The sequence below is a fragment of the Triticum urartu genome, chromosome 3A, assembly GCF_056163025.1.
Source record: "Triticum urartu cultivar PI428250 chromosome 3A, HENAU_Tu73, whole genome shotgun sequence".
In the NCBI taxonomy this organism is placed as follows: Eukaryota; Viridiplantae; Streptophyta; class Magnoliopsida; order Poales; family Poaceae; genus Triticum; species Triticum urartu.
This window is the reverse complement of record NC_141875.1, coordinates 728,701,272-728,722,100: the sequence shown is the minus strand read 5'-3', so window position 1 is coordinate 728,722,100 and position 20,829 is coordinate 728,701,272. Positions and strand designations below refer to the sequence as shown.

Sequence of the window (20,829 nt, the reverse complement as noted above, 5' to 3'; positions counted from 1 at the left end):
TCAAACGTTGAATCTTATAGAGTTAACAATGTTGAACTGAAGAATAAAATAGGGCCACATGGAAGTGGAGATTGCTTTTCGCTCGAGGGAAGAAGGATTGGAATAAAAAATCAAAATAGTTCGCACATGAATATATTGTAATACTATGTTTAGGTTTAACTGCAAATTGTAATGATAAGACATGAGCACTGATATTTGGTATTTAACTCACTCACCTTTTTTCCAGTCAACAAAAGAATATATATATATATATATACTTACTTAACAAAAAGATATAAACATGTTTTCCGTTAGGAAGTGTATTGTGCAGCATAAAGGAATTATAAATGTAGATGTTCTATCTTGCCTACAGAATTTGCCGACTGAGATTGTTAATTGTCTTATTTATTATATAAAAAACAACAATTATAAATTAGAATCAAGAAACTATGAAAGTTGGTATGTATTTCGAATCCAGTTAGCTAATCTAAAATTATGCTTTATAACATGAGGCTTCCATATGAAGTTAATAGTGGCTTAAAACATATATATTAGTATATTACATACTTGGTTTGTTGTTAATACTTGTGCATAAATTGTAGGTGCACCTTGAAACAGAAATAAGAGTGTACTCCAAATGTCAAAAAAGAGGGGATATACCAATATGAAAGAAAAAGATAAAAGAACAATGAGATACTGATGTCAAATATGAATTGCAACAGAACCTGCATTAGCATATGCAACATCCGACTTTCCCTACAGTGTCGATTAAAATAACTCCATGGGTGTACAGATGTACACCCATTATTTTATACTAAAATATTATACTTGTCATCCTACCATGTTAAGGATTATAGTTTTATTATTTATTTGGCATACTTAACAACATAACAAAGTTAACTATTAGTTGTATTATTTATTTTATTATATATTTGTAATATATATTACTGAAAAATACTAATGTGTTGCGCTGAATTCAATTTGTACTTTGTAACAAAAATGGTTTTTCTCAATAGTGTTTGATACTTATGTAAATTATATAGTTTACAGCTATCTATGTTAGATATATCTCTAGAACATATGGTTTGACAAATATTGTAATAGTGGTTGTACTATATGATTAGGAAAGCATATATGTAGAAAATTCTAGAGTACAAATTTTATCGTAACTAAGGAATTGCTTCAGATATATTCGTTTTTTACCGAAAAAGGCTTTCGCCCCGCTTTATAAATAAAGCAACCGATATATGATTAGGAATTGCTTCAGATATATTCGTTTTTGGAGCATCCATGTACAAGTTAAATCATATATTTGCTAGACCATATGGTTTAACAGATGGACCTATATACTCTCTTTAAAATAGAAATAATGGGTGTACATCTGTACACCCACATACTCATCTAGCTCCGCCCATGTATATGTATCAGAATCATATGTGATATGATTAAGCCTCGCAAAAAATGATACTATGGTTATAACATTGTTAATAGTCCATTTGTGCTGAAAGTATTGTTCTAGGTGGTTAGTCAAATATTATCTAGCGAGGAAGAAAAGACTGGGGGAAATGAAGAAGAGAGCAAAATGTTGGCTGCCATGTTATCCGTCATAGTGGCGATATGAAAGAAGATCAGTGTAGAGGATTTTAGTGGTGCCATCTCTGATCATGTGCATGCAGCAGTGGTGAACAAACTAAAGAAGATAGTAGAAAAGAGCAAGCAGTGGCGGAGCTTGATGAATATTCTTGAGGGGGCTAATCAGGGTTGAGGGGGCGAAGAAGGTAAGTTATGCATGAATTTCAAGAAATAATTGATATTCAACCCTAATAATTAGAAGTAGTTTTCTTAGAGTAGGGGGCAATGGCCCCTTTGCCCCCCATGAAGCTCCGCCACTGTGAGCAAGGATGCTACCACTCAAGGCTGGATAATTTCAAAGCTTGTAGTTCATGTGTTCATATCAATGGTTCACCTCAAGCCGAGCTCTACCACTGAGTTCAACAAAATAACTTCCACAAGGTACTCTCCAAGGCTCTTGAGACCATGTCGGGTGTGGATGAACGCATGTTCATGAGTGGCAACCATGGCGAGATGCCTGCCAGGCCTCTAGCTTCTCTTGTGAAAGAGACACAGAAGGAGCTCGTGTGGCACAAGGCTAGACGTGATGCACTAAGAAGTGGGTGCTGGTTGTTTTAGTCCCCAAAAAATCTTGTTTCTTGCAAATGGTGTGCTTTGGAGTTTGTGACCGTGCATCTACATTGAACAAGTCGACATCAGCAAGGATTCCAGTTATCCTTTTTTTTACAGGGATTCTAGTTATCCCGATCTCTGTCCAGTGACAAGTACGTTTGAATTCCCTACTCATTTCGGTCGTTCACGTGGCCTGGCCCCTTCCAAGCCCTGTGTGTATGCGGGTTGGGCAGGCCGCAAACGGCCCAACCCTCGACCCCCACTTGTGAGCCCAACCGAGATTACTGACGCAACTGCGCATACGACCGAGACTAACACGAACCACAACGAGACCAACATGGTAGCAAGGGGAAGCTCCTAAGTGGCGCCTTAAGCGCCACTTGGAGAAACCGGCGCCTACAACGCCTCCTTCACGGGCCAGCCCATTTAATTTTTTTTTCTGTTAAACATCAAAAAAAGGTGAAAAAGAAACGCCCGCCGGTTTCAAACTATAGACCTCTCGTGTCCGAGCATATGGCTGTAACCACTAGGCCACCCTCGGTAATATGTGTCAACATACTTCCTTTTCTCCATTTATTCTCTTTAGTTCACGGATTTTTTTTATATTCCTGTTATTTTTCTTAAATGCACGAATCTAAAAAAAATGGTGAACTTTTTCAGATTTGATGAACTTTATTTTAAAATTGTGATTTTTTTAATTCGATGAACTCTTTTTCAAATCAATGTACTTTTTTCAAATTTGATGAGATCAATAAAAAATCCAAATTCAATGAACTTTTTTCAAATTCGATGAAGTTTTTGCAAAAAAAAGTTCCTTAATTTTTGAAAAAAAGTTCATTGAATTTGAAAGAAAGATCATCAAATTTTTAAAAAAGTTCATAATTTTTTGTAAAAAAAGTTCATTGACTTTTGAAAAACAGTTCGTCGAATTTGAAAAAAGTCCATGAATTCAAAAAATGTTCATAAAAATGAAAAAAAACCATGAACTCGAGAAAAGTTCAAAAATGTAATAAAGAAAATAAAAAATTGAATATAAAATAAGAACAAAAAACAAAGTAGAAAATGGAGAATAGAAAAAAGGAGAAAAGACATAAGAAGGTAGAGAGTAGAGAAATGTAACTAAGCACATAAGGCATCTTCCAATGCACAGGTGCTTAGATGAGGTTCTAATCACATTAAAGGCCTTACCAGTTAAAGCTCCCAATGCATAGGTGCTTAATTTATTGCTGCTAAGCTCCCTTCATTTTCATTTAATAATTTAACAACGAAACTTCTTCATGAATTGGTGGATTTCTTTTATTTAATTGTTTTGCCTTGGTTCACGTGCTTAGCATTGTTTCTTACTGGGGTTGCCTCACTCATTTTTCTCCTCTTAATTACTTTGCCACATCAGTTTTTTCGTCTACATGGCAACCTTAGCACTTGTACCACGTGGAGCACCGGGAAGGGGTGAAGGTGGTCTGGTGGTTAGTGCAGCGTGCCCTCCACCAGTAGGTCGCCGGTTCGAATCCTTGCGGCTTCAGGCGCTGGTTTGCTGAAATAGTACTAACCGATGCCTGCAGCGTCAAATAGGATTCGCCAATAGCAGGGTATGACGTGTGTCTATATATTGCTTGTAGCAAGTCTTGTCATCGACTCACTCACATGGGCTGGCCCAGGAAGCATTCATTTTCCTCAACATGCGTTCAGCTCGTCTGTTCAATTTCCACTCGAAAAAAAAACTCGTCCGTTTAATCAGGTAACAACGAGTGTCCACGTTTAGCAAAAACAACATGCACTTCACGTTTGTTTTTTTTCTTTTAACACATACAATCATCGATGCTGACATACACGCAAATACACTTACGTTCATAAACGCATACACGCACACCCTACTCATATAAGCACTTCATAGAAATTGCGAACACCAGTGCCAAGTTAAGGACATGAACCTTAGTGGCTGGTTTCACCACATTCAACCTAACCATCCGAGCTACACTTAACAAAGGGTGAATATACCCCATAAGTAGAAAATATGCTATGGAGATACATAAACACTTGTTTTCTGTTCAAGTATTATTTTTTATGAACTATTCATGTGTTTAAAAGTTGTTCAGATAATTTATCAACGTGTCCGTGCATTATACAAAAATGTTCAAATAATTTGAAAAGGTGTTCATGTATTTAAAAATGTTAACGGGGTTTCAAAAAGTGTTCACACTGTTAAGGAAATGTTAAGATGTTTTTAAAAGTATTTATACATGTTCAAAAAAGTTCATATTATTAAAGGTGTTGGCGTGTTTAAAACTCCTCATTGAATTTAAAAAAAAACATCATGCATAAAAATGTACATGTTTTTTGTAAAAAGTTGCATTCACGTTTTAAAAACTTTTCATACAATTAAAAAATTATGCAATTTAAATTGAGCTTTGTGAAAGGAAAAAACAACAGCAGGGGTAATCTTGTTATAATGATGGGTTTATTTATTTGTATATATCTCCTTAGTGCAACAACAACTGCCCTATTTCAGAAGAAGAAAAATAGTCTTAAAGCTTAAGGCCGGTCAATTGCTTTTGACGTATCGGGTGGGAAAGGGAGAGCCTCTTTTCTTTCCGCAATGGAATCGGCTTAAGCTCGATCTTGTCTTTCATTTCCTATCATAGGGATATAAAAATAAATCAAATTGCGTTCTTAAAGATTTTAGGAATTAAAAACAAAGCGAAATGCATGTGTCATACGCAAAGGTAATTCAAGAAGGGGCATTCAAATTGAGCTTTGTGAAAGGAAAAAAAAGACGCATATGTAATCATGTTATAATGACGTGTTTATTTATGCGTATATATCTCCTTGGTGCAACAACTACCCTTTTTCCAAAAATATAATCTTATAAAGCTTTAGGAATTAAAATTCTGCAATGGAACCGGCTTAAGTTCGATCTTGTCTTTCATTTCCTATCATAGGGATATAAAAATAAATCAAATTGCGTTCTTAAAGATTTTAGGAATTAAAAACAAAGCGAAATGCATGTGTCATACGCAAAGGTAATTCAAGAAGGGGCATTCAAATTGAGCTTTGTGAAAGGAAAAAAAAGACGCATAGGTAATCATGTTATAATGACGTGTTTATTTATGCGTATATATCTCCTTGGTGCAACAACTACCCTTTTTCCAAAAATATAATCTTATAAAGCTTTAGGAATTAAAATTCTGCAATGGAACCGGCTTAAGCTCGATCTTGTCTTTCATTTCCTATCATAGGGATATAAAAATAAATCAAATTGCGTTCTTAAAGATTTTAGGAATTAAAAACAAAGCGAAATGCATGTGTCATACGCAAAGGTAATTCAAGAAGGGGCATTCAAATTGAGCTTTGTGAAAGGAAAAAAAAAGACGCATAGGTAATCATGTTATAATGACGTGTTTATTTATGCGTATATATCTCCTTGGTGCAACAACTACCCTTTTTCCAAAAATATAATCTTATAAAGCTTTAGGAATTAAAATTCTGCAATGGAACCGGCTTAAGCTCGATCTTGTCTTTCATTTCCTATCATAGGGATATAAAAATAAATCAAATTGCGTTCTTAAAGATTTTAGGAATTAAAAACAAAGCGAAATGCATGTGTCATACGCAAAGGTAATTCAAGAAGGGGCATTCAAATTGAGCTTTGTGAAAGGAAAAAAAAAGACGCATAGGTAATCATGTTATAATGACGTGTTTATTTATGCGTATATATCTCCTTGGTGCAACAACTACCCTTTTTCCAAAAATATAATCTTATAAAGCTTTAGGAATTAAAATTCTGCAATGGAACCGGCTTAAGCTCGATCTTGTCTTTCATTTCCTATCATAGGGATATAAAAATAAATCAAATTGCGTTCTTAAAGATTTTAGGAATTAAAAACAAAGCGAAATGCATGTGTCATACGCAAAGGTAATTCAAGAAGGGGCATTCAAATTGAGCTTTGTGAAAGGAAAAAAAAGACGCATAGGTAATCATGTTATAATGACCTGTTTATTTATGCGTATATATCTCCTTGGTGCAACAACTACCCTTTTTCCAAAAATATAATCTTATAAAGCTTTAGGAATTAAAATTCTGCAATGGAACCGGCTTAAGCTCGATCTTGTCTTTCATTTCCTATCATAGGGATATAAAAATAAATCAAATTGCGTTCTTAAAGATTTTAGGAATTAAAAACAAAGCGAAATGCATGTGTCATACGCAAAGGTAATTCAAGAAGGGGCATTCAAATTGAGCTTTGTGAAAGGAAAAAAAAAGACGCATAGGTAATCATGTTATAATGACGTGTTTATTTATGTGTATATATCTCCTTGGTGCAACAACTACCCTTTTTCCAAAAATATAATCTTATAAAGCTTTAGGAATTAAAATTCTGCAATGGAACCGGCTTAAGCTCGATCTTGTCTTTCATTTCCTATCATAGGGATATAAAAATAAATCAAATTGCGTTCTTAAAGATTTTAGGAATTAAAAACAAAGCGAAATGCATGTGTCATACGCAAAGGTAATTCAAGAAGGGGCATTCAAATTGAGCTTTGTGAAAGGAAAAAAAAAGACGCATAGGTAATCATGTTATAATGACGTGTTTATTTATGCGTATATATCTCCTTGGTGCAACAGCTACCCTTTTTCCAAAAATATAATCTTATAAAGCTTTAGGGATTAAAATTCTGCAATGGAACCGGCTTAAGCTCGATCTTGTCTTTCATTTCCTATCATAGGGATATAAAAATAAATCAAATTGCATTCTTAAAGATTTTAGGAATTAAAAACAAAGCGAAATGCATGTGTCATACGCAAAGGTAATTCAAGAAGGGGCATTCAAATTGAGCTTTGTGAAAGGAAAAAAAAAGACGCATAGGTAATCATGTTATAATGACGTGTTTATTTATGCGTATATATCTCCTTGGTGCAACAACTACCCTTTTTCCAAAAATATAATCTTATAAAGCTTTAGGAATTAAAATTCTGCAATGGAACCGGCTTAAGCTCGATCTTGTCTTTCATTTCCTATCATAGGGATATAAAAATAAATCAAATTGCGTTCTTAAAGATTTTAGGAATTAAAAACAAAGCGAAATGCATGTGTCATACGCAAAGGTAATTCAAGAAGGGGCATTCAAATTGAGCTTTGTGAAAGGAAAAAAAAAGACGCATAGGTAATCATGTTATAATGACGTGTTTATTTATGCGTATATATCTCCTTGGTGCAACAACTACCCTTTTTCCAAAAATATAATCTTATAAAGCTTTAGGGATTAAAATTCTGCAATGGAACCGGCTTAAGCTCGATCTTGTCTTTCATTTCCTATCATAGGGATATAAAAATAAATCAAATTGCGTTCTTAAAGATTTTAGGAATTAAAAACAAAGCGAAATGCATGTGTCATACGCAAAGGTAATTCAAGAAGGGGCATTCAAATTGAGCTTTGTGAAAGGAAAAAAAAAGATGCATAGGTAATCATGTTATAATGATGTGTTTATTTATGCGTATATATCTCCTTGGTGCAACAACTACCCTTTTTCCAAAAATATAATCTTATAAAGCTTTAGGAATTAAAATTCTGCAATGGAACCGGCTTAAGCTCGATCTTGTCTTTCATTTCCTATCATAGGGATATAAAAATAAATCAAATTGCGTTCTTAAAGATTTTAGGAATTAAAAACAAAGCGAAATGCATGTGTCATACGCAAAGGTAATTCAAGAAGGGGCATTCAAATTGAGCTTTGTGAAAGGAAAAAAAAGACGCATAGGTAATCATGTTATAATGACGTGTTTATTTATGCGTATATATCTCCTTGGTGCAACAACTACCCTTTTTCCAAAAATATAATCTTATAAAGCTTTAGGAATTAAAATTCTGCAATGGAACCGGCTTAAGCTCGATCTTGTCTTTCATTTCCTATCATAGGGATATAAAAATAAATCAAATTGCGTTAAAGATTTTAGGAATTAAAAACAAAGCGAAATGCATGTGTCATACGCAAAGGTAATTCAAGAAGGGGCATTCAAATTGAGCTTTGTGAAAGGAAAAAAAAGACGCATAGGTAATCATGTTATAATGACGTGTTTATTTATGCGTATATATCTCCTTGGTGCAACAACTACCCTTTTTCCAAAAATATAATCTTATAAAGCTTTAGGAATTAAAATTCTGCAATGGAACCGGCTTAAGCTCGATCTTTTCTTTCATTTCCTACCGTAGGGATATAAAATTTGGGTTAAACATATGGGGCATTCAAATTGAGCTTTGTAAAAAGGGTTAAAAAGCGGAGCGCATGTGTCATACACTGAGGTAATCTGATGATGACAATGATTTTAACCTTGATCATTTGTTTTGTTAGTTGCTAATTGTGCAGTGCCGCACAATTGGTCACCATCTCACCTATTGGTGTGCTATATATATAGAAGGACACGTATGGACGGTCACGTTCCTCCCTTGTAAACAAGGCCTGGTATTCTCAACTCACCGATGTGGGACTAATCACGTCCACCTTTGTGTCCGAACGTACTTTTTTTTAGCTGGCCCGTAGGTCCTGATACTCGCGAATGAAGTCATCCACAATGGTGGCACTTGTGAAATGGGTGGTCAACCTTCGGTCGACTGGTCTGATCCTGGCACAGTCGGCTCACCAAGGTTGTTCTTCAGCCACCTAGGTTCCAAGACAGCAGGCAGATGGCCTCATGGACCATGATCCAACGGAATAAGCACAATGGCGATGTTGAACAAGTTGATGTCATACATGGTTCCACCGGACTCGATCTCCATCCAATGATGGGAACATTTGAATTCCGTCCTCGTTTCGGTCGGGTACACGGGTCGACCACTCCTAGCTCCGTGGATACACAGGTTCGGCAGATGGCCAAACCCTCGATGCCACTTGCGGCCAAAACAAAATTGTCGTTGCGACTGGGCATACAAGCGAGCCCAACATGGCTCTGCCAACCACAAGGAGACCCGGCGGCCGCCGTATGGCGCAGAAGTTATGTCTCGCTTGGGCATTGGCCACACTCGCATTAGGGGTGGTCCAGTAAAGTGGTTTTGGAAAGGTTTTGTAGAGTGGTTTTAGAACCTCCCGTGCGTTTTTTTATTTTTGTTTTCTATGTTTCTTATTCTGTTTTCTTCATTTTTATTTTCTGTTATCTACCTTTCCTTTTTTCTTTTGTCCAAATACATGTCAACATTTTGAATACAAGTTATACGTTGTTTGTATACACGTGAAACATTTTTTGATACAGTTGATTTTTTGTCAAATACGTGTTTGATACTTCTTCCAACACATACTAAGCAATTTCAAACACACATTTAATTTTTCTTGAACCATAACAAACATTCTTTTCACAATTTTTATAAATTTCAGGAGCATATTTTTGAAATGAGTGAACATTTTCCAAATGTGATGACAAAAAGTTATGAATAGTACAAAACATTTTCCTTTCAATATGTCATTTTTTTTACATTTTATAATAAGGCCATGTTCGGGACGAAGGATTTATCACAGGAATCGTACAACTTTCCTTTCCTATGGATATTTTCCTTTGGAGGCGTTCGGGACAAAGGAAAGAGCACTACACTTTCCTTAGGAAAGGCAACTTTCCAGCGATTTTCACGGGAAACAGAACATCTACCCAGACCTAATGGAAACGCACAGGAAACAGAGTCGCCGCCCCTCCTTTCTATCTCGTACTGCTGTCTCCTATCTCTAGCACTCCCGCCGCTCCCCCCAAATCCCCCATGGAGAAGGACGAACCCTAGATTATTTTGGCGCGGAATCAACATGGAGCACCAACGGAGCACTGTAGGCTGGCGAATCCACCCTCCTCCGCCTCCACATCTCCCCCCTCCATCCACACAAGGGCTTGACGACCATAAATTTGGGGGAAGTCAAGAAATCTCCCTAGGAGGTAACCATCCAACCCTTTTTGATTTCTTCTCCTAAAAATTATGAGTACTTATTGATTTCTTCTCCTAGAAATTATTTCTACTTCAGATCTATAGGCTTAAAACGAAAATAGGTCACACAGATTGAGAATGTTTAGATGCGTAAATGAATAGACATTTTTTGTGCTGAAGTTGTTACACAGGGAAAGATCTACTTCTACTTGTTCGTCTATGATATATACTAGGAGGAAGTGCTGCTAACCTGCTAGATGACTTCCTGCATAGCTAAACTTCCTGGTAGCATATGCTACTACAGGATATCCATTTTCTGATTTAGTTTTTTTTTTCTATATGTGCTTATCTTGAAAAAATACAGTTAAGAACCTATCCTGAAGCTTAGTAGTTCTGTGGTGTTGCTCTGAATAAAAAAGGCTTGGCTGTGTGCTTGTAGTAAAGAGATAAAACAGAGTCATGGTATTTTTAGGATTTAAGGAATAGACCTAATATATTACCTGCCTTCAATACCACAAACAAGATTACACTTGATTGTTATTATATTCAGAGAAGTAACTATACTCACGATATCTACTTTCTGGAGCCCTAATATGCACTTTTCATGTTGGTAGGTATGTCTAAGAATTCTAGTAGAGCCAAGTGGAATCATCAGATCTATGAAGGCATATCTCATTGAACTGTTAAGAGATCATGATGTTCCCAAATACCGCACACAAAATGCATGGAGTAAAGAGGCCTGGACAAATATTGTTGCTAAATTCAATCAAAGATTTGATGTATCCTTCATGGTAGTTCAAGTGAAGCAAAATGAGCAGGATCTAAAGAGAGATTTCAAAACTGTAAAAGACTTAATATCTGAAAGTGGTTTTGGCTGGGATCGTGACAGAAAGATGGTGGTGGCGCCCGATAATGTTTGGGCTGCACTAGAGGCACGTAAAAACAAGGATGCACTCTTCTGGCGAGGAAAGTCATTTCCATATTATGAAGATCTTTTTGCTCTATATGATGGTGAGCTTTAAATCGTTGGCTTAATTGGCCCAAATTTTGTTTTGCTGATTCTTATAAATGTTCCTTTTCTTTTACTTAATTCATCTAGGACGCTATGCTCAGGGAAGGAGTTGCCATGGCATGGATTATTATGCGAACAAAGCAACTCAGCTCTCACAGTTACCAACATCACATTCACCACAACAGCAAGGGCTAGAGGCGCATCTGCACACACCTACACCAACCATACATGCTCCTGGTGATTCATCCATGCAATTTGACATTGAAGAGGATAGTGAAAACACAAACTGGTTTTCTAGCAATAATACATTCAGTCAAGTGGAGGCAAACCCGACTCAAGGAAATGACTTGACATTACATGCTCCATCCCAAGTTGAAACAGTACCAATTTCCTCACAGCGCGTTGGACAGACTTTGCATGAAATTCCACAAGTTGTACATCGCAATCCTCGACCAGCTAGCTCAGCTCCTGAGGTTACTAGCACCAAGAGAGCGAGAAAGCAAAAGACGACCAGTATTGACGATTTTCATGAGAGATACCTGAAACTGAGAAGGGAAGAAATAGATAGGTATGCATCCATTGAGGAGAGGAAATTAAGGGACCCGTTCAGCATCAAGAAATGCATCAAAGCACTTGAAAGGTTGGAGGGTCTTTCGATGGCAGATATGCTAAAAGCAGCGGACATCTTTACTGCCAACAAGGAGAACAGGGAGGTATTTCTATCATTTTCAAGTAACGAATTACGGTTGGGTTGGTTGACTGAAAAAATTCGGAATACCTAATCAGATGGAACTAATATTTCGTACTAGGTGAGTGCTACCTTTAAAACAATGATATATTTTGTTCATGTGCATTTATAGGCACATGATTATGATCCTTGGCGTAGTTAACTTGTAATAGGATGTGATATATTTTGTTCATGTGCATTTCTGGACACATGGTTATGATCCTTGTCATAGTTAACTTGTAGTAGGCTGTGCATGTGCATTACTGGGCACATGATTATGGAAGTGTCAAACTTATTCGACTATTAATGCAATGTTAAATGGCTCTTAAAGCAATGTCTTTCTGCAGTGTTTGACAAAAATAATCATATTAAGTGGAGTACAGTACAACCAAATAATTACATAACATATGAGAAAATTACACAATACATATGCTTATCTTCTGGCAATGTAATCTGCCCACATTTGCATTGCCATTGCATCTCGCATCTCATTTCCAGCTTGTCTCAAGTTGTTAAATATCATCACATCTTTTTTGTATTTGGCATCTTCATCTGGTACATCATGCATATTGCTTTCATTAATATCCATTGTAGCTCTGTCAGGCAATGTCATATCTCCATTGTGTAGTCTTATGAAATTGTGCAAAACACAACAAGCTACAACTGTATCAACTTGTGTGTCAATATCAAACATTGTAGCTGCCTTTAGTATGGGATACCTTGCTTTCAGTATGCCAATAATTCTTTCAACATGATTTCGTAGTTGAGCATGTCGAAGGTTAAATAACTCCTTGTAGCATTGTGGCCTTTGCTGAACTCTTCCTTGTTCTTGTAAATGATATCTAGTTCCTCAGTATGGAGCAATGAATTGGGGTGTATTTGCATAACCCGCATCTACAAGATAAAATTTTCCAGGCGGTACATTGAATCCATGTTCTAGTGCATCTTGCAAAACCCTTGCATCTGATGCAGATCCCTCCCATCCAGCATGTACATGCACAAACTTCATGTCAAAGTCACATGCAACCATTACATTTTGTGAAAGACCTTGTTTTCTATTTCTGTATGGATCTTGTTGCCCAGGCGGAATAGTCATGGGAAAGTGAGTACCATCAATAGCTCCAATACAGTTCTGCGGATTTAATTAAATAGTTAGATATATAAATATAAGCTAGATTTAATCAATACCAATTCACCATGATAGGACTTGAAAAACAATTACCTTAAAGTATGAAAACTTCTGTTGTCTTAATATGGGATGCTGGTGTACAGAAGGTTGTATGTAGTTGCATGTGAGTCGTGTAATCGCGTTGAGCACGGCGTGGAAATAAGTACTAATTGAATCAGCGCCATGCTGGAATCTGTCTTGCAATGTTCTGTTGGTTGCATTCTTTGATACTGCATATAAAAATATGGCTACTTGCTCTTGCACAGAGATGTACTTTGCATCCTGGAGAAGGTGATTCTCACGCAGTTTTTGTGCTAAAGCTTGAAAGATTGATCTCTCCATATGGAACCTCCATTCACATAGAACCTCATGGCCAGTAAGAGCTTCATGCACATAAGTAGCTCCATTCAGGATGGATGTATGTATTGCTCTCCTCTGAGATGATTGGGATGAGCTACCTTGTAATGTAGGGAGTATGAAATGTACAAAATCATCTTCGTTTCTTGACCGTCGGCTGTACTTTGGATCCATTCAGCTTTAGGAATGAATGGATTTTGAGGTTATATAGCAAGAGAAAGAATGGACTATGTGTTCCTAGAGAAGTTCTTACAGGGGAGGAGGAGAAGAAATGACAAGCAAGTTGCTAGCAGTGCATTGTATGTGCTTATATAGCAAGAGAAAGAAGAAGCAACGGCTAGAGAAATCAACGGCAAGAATGCAGTGACAAGTCACATAACGGCTAGTTCTATTTCCTAGAGAAGTGTGCAGATTCCAAAACTTGTTTCCTTTGTTCAGAACACCCCATAGGTTCCCATTCCTTTTTTTGGAAGCGTGTAGGTTTCCACTTGGCACTCCATCCCATACCTATGCATTTTTCAAATTCTTTGTTTTGTGAACCCACGTCCCGAACAGGGCCTAAGCTATGCCACCCTGACCATGGTCTTGCCACGGTTGAAGGCATACATGTGGTGTGGGCCCTACCACAAGTGCCACGAGATAGACTCTGACCATGAAGACCTGCCACGGCCTCCAGAGCTCTCTACAGCCTACCGATCAATCTGCAAGGCGGCATCTATTTTCCATCCTAATATGAAATGCATGAAGTTAATATAGGGGAAATGAAAAACGCCTTCAAACTCACCATAATAGTCCGTCTCAGCAAAAAACTGTGCAAATAAAAGATAATTTTTAGTTTTCATTCGTCAACATGAGAATCACAAAACAATATATCTAATCTAGCACAAAATTAAATAAAAGTTGTAAAATGTAGTACTCCCTCCGTCCGGAAATACTTGTCGGACAAATAAATGTAGCTAGATGTATTTTAGTTGTAGATACATCTATTTTTATCCATTTCTCCGACAAGCATTTTGGGACGGAGGGAGTACATTGATAGCGCAGGTCAAGGAACACAAGCAGCTAATTTTGCTTCCCATTGAGTTTCCTTTTATTGCTCATAAATGGGAGCAAAAAAATCAGGAAAATGGAAGTGTGCTAAAGATTAAAAGCACCCAGTCAACTTAGAACCGCTCAGCTATGTAAATCATCACTTCAACTCTTCACATTAACTAGTGTTGTGGCACTACTAGTTGGCAACACCACATCCACGAGTGGTTAATGATAAAATCACAAGTTATTATTCAACAAAAAAGTTTCTCTTATAATGATTTGGTTGGGGTGCGCCAGGCCTAGGCAATAGTGCAACGCCTAGGCGACACATGAGCGCCCTGATAGCAAGCTATTGTATTGGACCCTACCCCATAAAAAATAAATTTAATACCGTTGTGGGCACATAGCCCACATATCAGATATTAAACTGATAAGAACAGATACTACACTTAATCTTAGCCAAAAGGCCGAGAAAGGTATACTTTGAAAAGAGATTCGCCACATTGTTTTATAACTCTCTCCACGGGCTCCACGCTGTGCTTAGGCGAGGTAGTACTAATAATCCTGTTGTGATTACCTCGGTAAACCTCTCCCTTACCAGCGTTTTGGGCTGGAAAGCTACACGAGACTATGGCAGTCCAGGATCATGTGACGTGTAGTAGTACTTCCCCACGAGGAGCCCATTTAATTTTACTGGCACCTCAAAAAAAATTACTGGCCATTCCATTTCCGTAAAAAAAAAAAGACGTTGCAGGTTGGTTCCCAGTTACACCCAGCATGTAGGCTGTAGCAGAAATCCATCGAAAACAAAAATTAGGGCATAAAATGTGCCAATAATTTAAAATTGAGTAAATATTGTCACGAGCTATTACTATAAGTATATCTCATTCGCTGCAAAATTACTTGCCATTTTCTCCCTTAAATTGTGACATGTACACCACACAACAAAGCAATAGCTAGCCGCTGATCTCATCCCTAAGTACATGTCATTGATAGAATCATGAGAGACTCAAAGGGCAACAGATCAATATGTGAAACTGACTTAGGTTTGTCCCCGCAAGAAAAAAAAACTGACATAGGTCTGGACCAAATGAGATTGATTTGTTACACCGTCATGATTGTAATCCCCAAGGTTAAGCAATAAAAAGCTCATCTACTCGCGAAAGAAAAGTGTGAAACTGATGCAGGAGCTGTCCTGAAGCCATATCGTTCATATGATCCGCAATGAGCAGTAGTGCAGATCTTACATTCTCACAAGCAAAAGGACATTTCCTATCAGGGATTCTCTCTTGAGCTCTCTGACATGCACAAGCTCGTGGTACTATTTATTACCTTTTGTAACTCTGAATCGTTTCACAACGGTAATGCCGATGCTGACAACACGCATCATGTTTCCTTACCAATTGCCAACTACCACTACTTTAAAACAGTAATATTTTTCCTTCTTTGTGACCAAGTATCGGTAGACTATAATACATGAATCCTAGAGGTCAAGGAAATGAGCAGCTAATATCTTTCCTGTTGAATTTCCTTTTATTTCTACCTACTAGAAGTGCTCATGAATGGGAATAATTTGTTTTTTTTTCAAAATAGTGAAGTGTGCTAAACAAGTGATCAAATCGATCCAGTCCTCCAATCACAAGTCAATTAGAATTGCTCTGCTTTGTTAACCATCATCACTCCATCCCTTTCACATTCACTTGTGCTCTCCTCATGCTCCAGGCCCTGAGCTGTGGCACCCTGACCGTGGCACTGCCGTTGTTGAAGGCATACATGTGGGCCACGCCGTCGACAACCGCCACGGGGTACACTCTGGCCATGATGCAGACCCTGCCGCTACCGCCGAAGCTCTCCACCGCCGACCGATCAATCTGCACGGCACATCATCCATTTTCAGTTCTGACACAAAGCGCGTGAAGTGAGCAACATGAGAAATGAAAAGGCCTTCCAAGCTCACCAGAGTTCTCAGAGATATCTTCTTTTCTTTTTCAAGGTCATATTCAAAGAAGCCTCCATAGGCTGGTGTGTACAGTCCTGGTCTCAATGAAGAACTGTGCAAAAAAAGAAAATAATTGCTTTTAGTTTTCAGACATTTGTAGAGATAAATAAAACATTAAGGCAAGAACCATAAACATTAACCTTCTTAGATCAGAGCACATGAGTATCATGTACTTCTGCTCTGACTTGTACACCCGGAAGTGCACAGCAGTGTGCTCCTCCATGTTGTCAGAGGCCAGGACAACAAGTCCAAATGGCCCTATGCCACCATTGACTGATGCACCCGCTTCCCGGCAATGCTTCTCGACGTCCAAAAGCCAGGAGGGATCGAAAGGATCGGCTTTATCGATGGACGTCAGCTCAAAGTCTATCTCCACATCAGCCTGTTTCAAGAGAATGACGTGCCGGATCAGCTACAGTTGCTCTGAAAAATACAGAACACCTAAGCTGAAGAATATATGCTAGTGTTTTTGTTGCCAAATATGTAACTATCAGTTTATTGGCGTGGGACTTTTTGAGGGATTTTTTCTCTGGATGACAAAGGCAAGCCTGTTTGTGTACAGGAAACTACCTGGAAACTGTCAGTTCCCTTAATCTCAAACAGACCACCCTTCTTCAGCTCTAGTCCTTGATGGTTGATTTCATTTCCTCGAAGGGACTCGACCTCTTCAACTGGCCATTGCAGCAACTGCTTGCCATGGCTGTCTAACCAAATTGTCCTGGGAATTGCCTAAAAGTAATAGCAAAAATGTTAAAGTTGCTACACTGATTTGGTAAATCAATATTTCAATACGAAGCAGTTATAGCGAATGAGAGGCAGATTTTCTTACATGGATTCCTGCCCAACCTTTTGCAACATCGTCCGAAGAACTGTCTGTCTCGTTAGTCCAACCCCATATGATCCTCCTGCTCTTCTTCGAGTCGAAAAATGACTTTGAGGCATAGAAATTACCATAATCGATCCTCAACCATAGCCGGCGGTCATCTAGGACAGTATCTGGAATAAAGGTGTCACTTTTCAGATCATAAACCCCAATCATGTACTTGTCACAGGAATCCAGGCTCATCTTGAGGACATGCTTGGCACCATTCGGGATCGCTGCAGACAGGTCCAGTCCACCGCTATTGCCTGGCAATACCGCGAAGAAATCCGGGCACTCCCACATAGAGGAGGAATTGGATGAATACAGTGGGTGGTCAACTCTAGTCCAGTTCAGGAAGTCTTTGCTCTTGTACAAAAGTGCAGCACTGTCGCCGTTGAGCTCAGCACCAACTGCTATCCTCCACAGTCCATCAGGTCCAACCCAACCGGTTGTCGGATCCCTGAACTGGCCCGAGTTCAAGCCTGGACCGACCGGCTGGATCACCGGGTTATTGCCGGCTTTGGTCCATTCCCTCAGGTACGGGTCAGACATGTTTTTCGGAACCACAATGTTTTGGACCTGACGCTTTTCCGGGTCGGCACCGGTGTATATGATGACCAGTCGGTTACCGGGGAGGATTGTGGCTGAGCCGGTCCAGCAACCGTTTATGTCGCTCGGGGTGTCCCGCGCTATTGCGGTTTCAAGTGGAATCCAGTTGATGAGGTCTGTAGAAACTGAGTGGCCCCAAACTATGTTACCCCAGACGGAGCCATTGGGGTTGTACTGGTAGAACTCATGGTATATGCCATTGTAGTACATTGGCCCTGAAATGTTTAAGAAGGCAGTGTAAGATGTAGGGTGCTGCAATTCAAAAGTGCTTTGTGCCTGAAATATTCATACCGTTTGGATCTTTTGTGTTTTCGTAGATTTCCAAGGATCGCCAATCCATCGGATACATGAAAAAGGTGAGAGAATGTCAACGATTTGCAGTAACATATGCACACAGCTAATAGGATTTGATAATTGGCAATAGTAACAGGAGAAAACATATTCTGGATTCCAAAACAGGCCAGTACTTCATTACTTGCAGCAACAGATCTGTCTAATATTTCCCAGACACCTGATGTTAAGTGGATGCTTTCTGACAAAAAGCAGCACTAACGGTGGAGCAAATTTGGACATCTTCAGAGAATACTATGGATGTGGGCAAGCATTCTTGGGAAAGCAAATCACTATACAGTGAACACGTCCGTTTTGGGCAAGAATCTAGAAAACATGGCTATCATCATACTATAGTGGTGTCACTGAAAATCCAACTGCAGGTACAGAGAGCACCTAATGTGTGCAACATTCAGAAACAGAGTGGCACAAGTAATGAGTTGGCCACCTACCGTCCCCCTCACCATGTAATAACTACTTTCTGACAGCAAAAACAGTATGCAATATTAACAACACTGCCTCAAAAAATTTACTACAACATGTATATTTATATTTAGCAAGTAAATTATTCAATAATACTAGCACAAACAGAATTAACTCGGCTTCTACAGCTGAACAGAACAACCAGCCAATCAGATCACTAGCTTTTCCAGCAACACCCAAGAACAAGCAAAGCAAACCAAATCACACCTTCTGATTGGCCACAGCCAAAAAGTCAACAGATGGCCCAGGAAGCAAGCAATCAGAGAGAGGGAGGCGTATGAACATACCGTTGATCCAGTTCTTGGGGGGCTGGAAGTGGTAGGCGGTCCGGTACCTCTGGCTGACGATGGACGAGACCTTCTGGGACTGCGGGTAGAGGAAGACTCGCTCCCCATTGCTGCCGCAGATGAGGTCGGACACACAGCAGAAGCAGAGGACGACGAGGAGGAAGAAGGCCCAGGATTGGGCCATGGGAGAGGGGGACAGGAGGAGGAACCGAGGAAGGGGACTAGTAGTTCTTCAGATGGGGATGTGAAATGAGGCGAGAAGACTTTGTTAACCCGTTGTTTACGACCCCTGGGTGAGCAGAGGCACGCAAGTCATGACTGGTCCAGGCAGGATTTAAAATGCCAGCCAGCATTGCATTGTTTCTGCTGGAAGAAATGGGTCTCTTTCAGAGATTTCAGAGGGGGTTTCAAAGGTCTCTTTCAGAGACGAGACGATTTTTCTGATGGAGGAAATGGGGTTCGGATGGGTGTGCAGTTTCTATTGCCACTTGCACTTGGTGCTCCTTTTTCAGTCTGAACCTTGCTCTTTAGGAGTATCATGGAAGCAGAGAGCCACTGTCAGTTCCATGTGATGAAGGGGTTAAAATAAAGCATGTGTTCCTAGGCTACAAGACATGCTACAAAGTACTACTGCAGAAGAGCATGGTACCACAAAATAACATTTGATCCAGCTTCTTTTCTGCCTAGAGATAACGATTTTTCTTTCTCCCTCGGCATATAATTGGGCTCTCTTGAAAATCCTCACTTGTCACTGAGAGTAGAGTTAATTGCACAGAAGTACCACAATTCGGGCATCACATGCAGATTGGTACCATGATTGCTAATTTTTGCGTGTCAGTACCAACATTGGTCTAAGTTTTTGCAAATTAGGCTAAAACGCGTATTTATACGTATTGACGCCCGATCCGACAGCTCGGGCCCACCCGTCAGGTGCCACGCTGGCCAATCGGCGTGTGCCCGCGCGCTGACTAGGACGAGCCGGTGCGCTGCTGCTCTCCAACCTGGTCCGGTCGCACCAGCTCCAGCCCGGCCGCACCATTCCCCTCCCCTCCTCCTCCTCGCTCGTTTCCTCCGTCGCCGCCGCCCGCGTCCCGACTGCCGGCCGCCGCACCGCCCCGCCGACGCCATGGTTTTGGAGGACGAAAGCAGCGACGACCATTCTAGCCTCCCGTACATGCAGTCTTCCTCCACAGACGGTCTCAACGAGGTCAGTACAGGGTTAGGGTTTCAGATTTGGGATTTCTTGATTTGGTTGATATCGCTAGGTTTTGATTTGGCCATTGTCTTTGTGTGAGTTTCTGCGGGTCCCTTTCAGCATTGAAGATCCAGATTACAAGGGGCTTGAGCTGGATGTGATGTCTCCATGTGAGAAGCACGGCATGGCATCTGAGAGGCTTGTTGCCTTTGAAGGAACAGACACAGGCAGGAGGTTTTTAGCATGTGCACAGCCGGTATGGATTGTAGGATTGTAGGCATACTGATTTTTTTTCTTACTTGGTCAGTGCCATATTGAACTCTGTTTGCTGGAGTACTCTGCTTGCTGTCAACATTTTGGTTCATAGTGGTTAGAGTAGCTTATTTAGGTCAAGCATGAGTATATTTTGCTGGAGTACAATGGCATAGTAATTTATGTTAATAGTGGTAGTAGAGTAGCTTACAAATGTTTGAACACTCCTTAATATGAACAGTACAGTAACTAAACTAGTCAGTCAGCTACTCAAGTGGCTGCTCCTCTTGTTAAATGTAGTGGTCTGGTGCTAACATAGTAATTTATGTTAATAGTGGTAGTAGAGTAGCTTACAAATATTTGAACACTCCTTGATATGAACAGTACAGTAACTAAACTAGTCAGTCAGCTACTCAAGTGGCTGCTCCTCTTGTTAAATGTAGTGGTCTGATGC

General features: G+C 39.3%; 2 protein-coding genes and 1 non-coding gene across 4 annotated transcripts; 1 reads left to right on the top strand and 2 right to left on the bottom strand.

The window, feature by feature from the left end:
• The first annotated feature begins 9,823 nt into the window (after nucleotides 1-9,823).
• Nucleotides 9,824-12,113, top strand: LOC147982296 (uncharacterized). Its single transcript, XM_087517311.1, has 3 exons — nucleotides 9,824-10,073; nucleotides 10,677-11,073; nucleotides 11,162-12,113. The coding sequence occupies exons 2-3, from the start codon at nucleotides 10,722-10,724 to the stop codon at nucleotides 11,854-11,856; spliced, it is 1,047 nt and encodes a 348-aa protein (XP_087373437.1). The 5' UTR covers nucleotides 9,824-10,073; nucleotides 10,677-10,721; the 3' UTR covers nucleotides 11,857-12,113.
• Nucleotides 12,114-14,641: 2,528 nt separating this feature from the next.
• On the bottom strand, nucleotides 14,642-14,838 carry LOC125549788 (U2 spliceosomal RNA). The gene has a single exon (XR_007301507.1). It is a non-coding gene; the product is annotated as a U2 spliceosomal RNA (small nuclear RNA).
• An 894-nt stretch (nucleotides 14,839-15,732) lies between these two features.
• LOC125546275 (beta-fructofuranosidase, insoluble isoenzyme 4) lies at nucleotides 15,733-19,267 on the bottom strand. 2 transcript variants are annotated; one of them, XM_048710488.2, is made up of 7 exons: nucleotides 18,929-19,267; nucleotides 18,120-18,128; nucleotides 17,187-18,043; nucleotides 16,928-17,086; nucleotides 16,498-16,739; nucleotides 16,316-16,409; nucleotides 15,733-16,229 (listed from the first exon to the last, which is right to left on the bottom strand). In XM_048710488.2, the coding sequence occupies exons 1-7, from the start codon at nucleotides 19,110-19,112 to the stop codon at nucleotides 16,035-16,037; spliced, it is 1,740 nt and encodes a 579-aa protein (XP_048566445.1). In that variant the 5' UTR covers nucleotides 19,113-19,267; the 3' UTR covers nucleotides 15,733-16,034. The 2 variants fall into 2 exon arrangements, with proteins under 2 accessions (XP_048566445.1, XP_087370452.1); XM_087514326.1 differs by having other exon boundaries at nucleotides 18,120-18,150; nucleotides 18,930-19,267.
• Nucleotides 19,268-20,829: the final 1,562 nt, after the last annotated feature.

Excerpts from the sequence above, each read along its gene's own strand:
- LOC125546275 (XM_087514326.1), bottom strand. The coding sequence starts at position 19,112 with ATGGCCCAATCCTGGGCCTTCTTCCTCCTCGTCGTCCTCTGCTTCTGC. Across the intron at positions 18,151-18,929 it reads CCCCCAAGAACTGGATCAAC|GAAATCTACGAAAACACAAA; the intron begins GGTATGTTCATA and ends TGGCGATCCTTG. Across the intron at positions 16,410-16,497 it reads ATGTGCTCTGATCTAAGAAG|TTCTTCATTGAGACCAGGAC; the intron begins GTTAATGTTTAT and ends TTTTTTGCACAG.
- LOC147982296 (XM_087517311.1), top strand. The coding sequence starts at position 10,722 with ATGAAGGCATATCTCATTGAACTGTTAAGAGATCATGATGTTCCCAAA. Across the intron at positions 11,074-11,161 it reads TCTTTTTGCTCTATATGATG|GACGCTATGCTCAGGGAAGG; the intron begins GTGAGCTTTAAA and ends TAATTCATCTAG.